The sequence below is a fragment of the Papilio polytes genome, unplaced genomic scaffold (assembly GCF_000836215.1).
Source record: "Papilio polytes unplaced genomic scaffold, Ppol_1.0 DF824035.1, whole genome shotgun sequence".
NCBI lineage: Eukaryota > Metazoa > Arthropoda > Insecta > Lepidoptera > Papilionidae > Papilio > Papilio polytes.
In genome coordinates, this window is record NW_013525169.1 from 232272 (window position 1) to 238643 (window position 6372).

The following is a 6372-nucleotide window of genomic DNA, read 5'->3' on the forward strand; positions in this document are numbered from 1 at the left end:
ACGGTGATGATGAGGAACCAGACGGTGATGATGACGAACCAGACGGTGATGATGACGACCCAGACGGTGATAAAGAAGAACCTCACTCAAAATAAAATGGTACTTATTAGTATTTATTAGTACATTAAAAGAATACCGAGTGACACTAATGTTGAGGCCGGTACGTATTACGTTACGTAAATCGGAATTTTTTTTCAACGTAAGAAATAGCAGTGTACATCTATCACCTAGCATCAAGTAAACCAATTAACTTGCCTCATCACTTAGTGTTATGCACGATTTTTGCCAAAACATAGTAAAAACAGCATAAGGTATTTTTATTTTTAGATTTTATTAGGGTTTTATTTCATTTGACATGATTTATTTTAGAATATAATACATTTTACCATAATTTTATAGCGATTTTATTGAAAAAGTGATTTTGTACAGATTTTTTGTGACTTTAAATAAGCTATATTGTATGTGTAAAAATCTCAAAAGACATTTCTATTAACCTTTAAGCATTTATTACTGTGAATTAGGTCTATGTTGTCGACACTTTAAATAAATTAGATTTTTTATTTCCTTCATATTTAAATTTTTTAAGATAATTATAATGATTGAATCATTTTCGTTTTATTTGTTTTAAATGACTCTCTTACCTTTCTAGCCCTTTTTATAAAAGCAATTCAAAGTTACAAAATAACTACTAGCTGTCGTTCGCATTGAATAGAAAATAATATTGGCTAATCTATTCCTCATCCAGATCAGTTCAACTGTTCTACTACGTGTTCATGTTCAGGATTCGAACATTTAACCAATTAAGGCGGTATAAGATAATAGTTACAGCCGAACTTATATGTATTGCAGTCCCTGATCTTGTAACAGAACAGCTAGCTCAGCTCTACATGCAACACTGGATATAACTGTATGATGTATACATTTGACCAGAAGATTCATGATTTCTTTTTATTCTTAAATATCTTAAACTTGCTCCTTTTTGTACTTCTTGTAATTTACAGTGGATCGATTCGATATTTATTTTTTTTGTATTCTATATTGTGGGTCTGTGACCTGATGATTAACTGTCAATATCAAAGAGTAGTATTTTTATTACCTGTTCCGTCCTGTCTTGTATGTCACTGTCAATGTAATGCAAGTCAAGCACAAGTTGAAAATAAAAACGTTTTAATATTATTTTGATAATTTTTCAATGTTTATACAATTTACCAACATTTCATAACATTTATTTAAAAAACTCACTCAGCACATATGCTGGTCTCCTGTGGTAACCAGATATCTATATGTAAAATCGGTTAAAGTCAAGAGGTTTGTAAAAATAAATACCAACATGCTTACTGTATTTGGTCAGTTTAGTTAGGTTTACGTTTTACGTTATTCTTTTACATTTTTGCATTATATTGAATCTTAAAATAGACAAGAATTAAATGTAATGGAAATATTACTTTATATGACTTATTACTTAAAAATATCAAGGTTTTGTGTTTCTTTTCAGATCATTTTCTTTCTGATTATTGATCGTCGTGCCATGCAGAGAAAATGGAGAATAAAGGTAATTATTTATTAGTTATTGTCCATGAAATTAATAAAACTACACCTATTTGACACAAATATTTTTTGTGAGAACTACAAATCAAGGATTTGGCTGGTTAAACTTGCCAGGCCATAGCTCTCACCTAATAACAAGCCAGAGGTTGATGACTTGTGGATGCTGCAAAATTGCCCAGTAAATTAGCTTGGACCTTAAACTTTTAGTGTAGAGTAGCTCTCGTGTGCATTTTATGACATATATTTCAGATACCATCTTTGACATAACCAACTTACACTTGGAAGGTGACTTTGACTCGCAAGTTCAAGGACTTTTGAAGTACATTAGACTGAATAGAGCAGAAGTGGAACAATTGCAAATATTAATGAATGACTTGCAGTGGACGTTAGAGAAAGCTTGGCCAGGTTAGTACTAGAAAAAAATTACAAATTCATATCTTTTGCTGGGAACTCACTTTGTGTGGAATTAAAAAAAAACTTAAAAGTATTTTAAAGGATACATATGGTATGTGTTCTACATTATGTTCTGAATTTGTTACAATAAACATCTTCCACATTTAGTATAAGTATGAGAGTAAATAAGAATGTCCTGTCCACAATTATTTAATAATTTTAAATTCAATTATGTGACCTACTCTCTACCCAAATCACAAAATATTGTAAGTTATATAAGTTTAAAGTTATCAAGGATCTATGTAAAAAGGGTTTTGAGCACTGATGGAATGGGAACATATAATTTTTCGAAGTTTTAGAGGTTTTTATGATATCAAGATTTAAGTTACCGAGGTTCTACTGTACATCACTCTTGCTAGTCTTAGTTCACAGCCCCCCTGGTAAAGATTTTATTAAAAATGTTAACTAACAGTGAACTGTAATTCTCTAGAACATAAACAATTTACTCTGTTTGTAGTTTACTAGAACTTTTGTTGTCCTTTTTCAATGTGTCACTTGATATCATCTGCTACCGCTAATTTGTCAAGCATACTGGATTCGTCTATTTAGTCTGCTATTTGCTATTTAAAATGTTAACTTTGTTTTTACACCTCTAATTATCACCTTGATGTTAGCAAAATCATTAAAATAATGTTTGGCTCCACTATTTATTAAGAGAAGAACCATTTTGCATTTAACATTAATTTATGTTAATGTGTTACAGATTGTTCGGTTCATGCCTTTGGATCTATTGTCACAGGACTGGGAATAAAAAGTAGCGACCTGGACTGCCATATCAGCCTACCACCCTGGCAGTGCTCTCCAGGAAATGGCAATGTGTTCAAAGCTAGATTGTTGCTCAAAAAACGACCGCATATCTTCAAGGACCCATTTGCTATTGGCGAAGCTAAGATTCCTATTGTAAAATTTTACCACATCCCAACACAACGGCAATGTGATGTCAGTTTCAACTCTCCACAATCTATTGAAAATAGCAAATTACTAGCTTATTTCGTGCAGCTGGACTACAGAGTGAAGTCACTCGCTATTCTGATCAAATACTGGTCGAAACTGCATGGGCTCACTGGCACAAATTTAATGCCCAACTATGCAATGATTTTACTAGTAGTATTTTATTTACAGCAAAAATCCATTTTACCACCCGTGCACAGCCTACAGAGTAATGAATTTATTCTTGACAACTGGAATGTAGCCTTTGATGATGTAAGGTTTGCTAGTGGCAACACTGATACTCTGTATGTGCTCCTCGGTGGATTCTTTTTATACTATAAGGATTTCAACTATGATAAATTTATTATTAGTCTGTATTTAGGCAAACCAATCAGTAAGGAATCCTTTTCTACAGTAGGGAATGAGCCACCCGAGTACAGATTGTATAAAGAAAATTTACAAAACAATAAGTGTAAGCCGTTGCGAACGGATAGTCTAATTTGTTTACAGGATCCTTTTGATCATAGCAGAAATTGTACTGTGGCGGTCTACGCCAGATTAGCTAACAAATTGTTTTCATACATAAGCCTTGGCGCAACGGCTTATGAAATTGAGGAAAGTGATACCTTCCTTCGCGCTATTTTGTCGATGAGCGTACAAGAGAATCCCGTCGTAACTAAAAAAGTAGGCCCTCGATGCATCGCCAAAAATAAACCTGCAAACAAAAAAAAGAAAGCATTCTTTCACGAGGCGTTTCTTCGTGCGCGACAAAAAAGTAGAAAAAAACATCCGTGAATTTTTAAATATCTTGATTGGGATATGTTAATCGCATGTTTATATTTTCTAATAAAATTTTTATCTTTATAAAAATACTGAATCTTAATATTTAAGTCGTTTTGTTGAATTTAATCTATGTTTCACGTTCATACGTCACTACAGATAGACAGTAGAGGTCAAAATCACCATACAACTGACAAAATGTAGACACTGACTGGCTCCAGTAAACCAATAGAATACAATGCAAGTTAAACTAGCGCGACTGTACTGTACTGGCATAATATGACCAGGCATAACTGACTATTTTGTATATCTGAAATTATGTGTATTGCTAAAATACGTTATTCTGTTTTAAAATAACTTTAACTGTAGGCAAATAAGACCTGTGAATTTTATAGTGAGAATAAGTATATAATTGTAAGAAACATGTCATTTTTTAACAATAAAGAATAAGACTAAAAATGGTTATTTTATTAAAGTTTACTTTTTAAAATCTCCATCCCAGTACATTAACCTTTAGCCACCTACGGCTTTAATGAGAAGGACGTTCCATTTAATCTCAATGAGTATTGGTTTTAACGTGGCTCAAGGGTGCAAGCACTGGAGTTTACTTGTAGATTACAGGTCAGGTGCAGGTGAGATTGTTGAAAAAACGAGAATACAAAAAATTACAATTTCAATTGCAGAACAGACTTAAACAAAACCACAGTACATTTTCTTTCGATATTAGTATTTTAGGAAGTATTTTTAATTTTCTCATGTCGAAACATTATTTAAAAAATCGGCATATTTCAGAACGAACTTCGTAATGTCAAAATATGAACGATTGATTTCGACTGACAGCTGACAGTGGATCAAGTCAAGTTTATTGTTATCAAACTCCGTTTTTATTGCCCGCGATTCGATTCAAAACAATTCCCGTAATTACAATCTAAGCGTCGCTTGGCTTTGTTACAGTTGTTGGCGAGTGTTCAACTGTGACAAAGCAAGCAGTTATTTCCTCATTACTGCAATGATAACATTTTACATTGGTAATATGAAGATATTAATCCTGTTATTGTGTATTGCATTTTCGCGGGCAAAAATTGAAAAAGAGAGGGTGGGGCCAGGATATGATTGTCCTTACTGCCAGCCTGAACAGGTTCATATTTCCTTTGGAGGTAAGTGATTTAATTTTACGTTTATTATGGAGCAATCCAATGAATAAAGATTCGTAATATCTTGCATCGATAATTAGGATGATAATGCAAAATTTCGCTTTATACAATTCGTATAAACTTAAAATTAAAAATAGAATCTTTTATTATCAAAGAAATATTTTCTTTCTATACATTTCGATTTTTTATTTTAAAAAATAAATGCGTGATTGTAAAACGTAACAATATTGTAACATAGATAAGAGAAGTAGCACAGGATACTGCATCATGTTCAGTCCTTGCAGTACATAAATACTTAGCCTCATCATGTAATACTGTGTGCTAGGTGTATATTATCAGGGGTATTCAAAACATTATGTTTTTGTTGTAAAAATTGTTTGAATTAAATTTGTTTTACCATTCAGATAATATCTGTGTAAACAACAGTGAGGTCACTTATCTCAGCATATTTATACTATTTATTGGGACAGTAATAGATAATGTAAAAATTGTACAATTAAAAAATGCTTGGTTTATATGTAGTTTTAAAACCTTATAATTGAAAAAATCAGTTAAAGTAGTACTTCAATGAGTTTCATTTTTAATTATTGTTTAGCTTTTTTTATTGCTTTAGTTACTGCCAAATAAAAACCTGCAGTTCAGTAATTAACATTTTAATTTCCCAGGATAAGAATGCATAATGGATTATTTTTAAATAAGCATTCAATTGATTGCATCAATTTTATTATTGTTAGACCTGATATAAAATTTTAAATTACACATTCCTAAGGTGAATCTTTTCTTGATATTAATATGATAACTTCAGGTTCTAAAATACTGGACACATAGTGTATAGTTCTAATTTCAATACTTTAGATGTGATAGACAATGTAGAAAGGTAGGCAACACATCCAATATTGCGAATGTCTATGGGCAGCGGTCGCTTCGCCATTTCCACCTTCAGATAAAAAAATTAGACCAAACAAAATCGATCAGATCGTATAGTCCTCGTGTCCCTGCGCCGTGTTAACCTTGCGGTCGCGGCGCGTAATCTGCACTCGATAATGGCCGCTTAACAAATTGATTGCTTGCTACTGTTTTCAATTAGCCGCGTATTTGTTATAGGAAAATTGTAGTACAAATTACTAATATGCTGTAAGTTATTTTAATTGTTTTCGTCATACTTCCGTACGACCAGTTATATTTCATTGAACATTGCTGTACTGGAAATCTTTTAACGGATTTTCTATTAGACGTCAGAAGTTTTAGGGCGATGCCAAACTGGCAGGCACCAATAATGATTTTAACGGATAGTCTGTCACGGCCAAACACGTTGACGCAACGCAAATCGCCGTAAGATTACTTATCAATAAGGTTATAATTTCATAAGTCTTTTACTTTGTCCCCTGACCCCAGAAAAGACCAACGACATAGTAGCGACATGGTCGACGTTCAACGACACGGGCGAGAGCCGCGCACAGTTCGGTGTGGGCCAGATGGACCAGGAGGCGACGGGGCGCAGCACGCT

General features: G+C 33.0%; 2 protein-coding genes across 3 annotated transcripts in view; both read left to right on the forward strand.

Moving 5' to 3' along the window:
• The window catches only part of LOC106100891 (speckle targeted PIP5K1A-regulated poly(A) polymerase-like), an 8111-nt gene extending 3949 nt beyond the window's left edge, over positions 1–4162 (forward strand). Inside the window, exons 1-4 of one of the 2 annotated variants that reach the window (XM_013279956.1) lie at positions 1138–1308; positions 1496–1552; positions 1798–1953; positions 2705–4162. In XM_013279956.1, the coding sequence (XP_013135410.1) occupies positions 1540–1552; positions 1798–1953; positions 2705–3726 (1191 nt within the window). In that variant the 5' untranslated portion in view covers positions 1138–1308; positions 1496–1539 and the 3' untranslated portion in view covers positions 3727–4162. Of the gene's footprint in view, positions 1–1137; positions 1309–1495; positions 1553–1797; positions 1954–2704 lie in introns of those variants that run through there. The other variant, XM_013279957.1, reaches the window with a different exon arrangement.
• Positions 4163–4556: 394 nt separating this feature from the next.
• LOC106100862 (iron/zinc purple acid phosphatase-like protein) overlaps positions 4557–6372 on the forward strand; it is an 8803-nt gene continuing 6987 nt past the window's right edge. The window contains exons 1-2 of the mRNA XM_013279926.1: positions 4557–4868; positions 6261–6369. Coding sequence (XP_013135380.1) covers positions 4721–4868; positions 6261–6369 — 257 coding nt within the window. The 5' untranslated portion in view covers positions 4557–4720. The remainder of the gene's footprint in view (positions 4869–6260; positions 6370–6372) is intronic.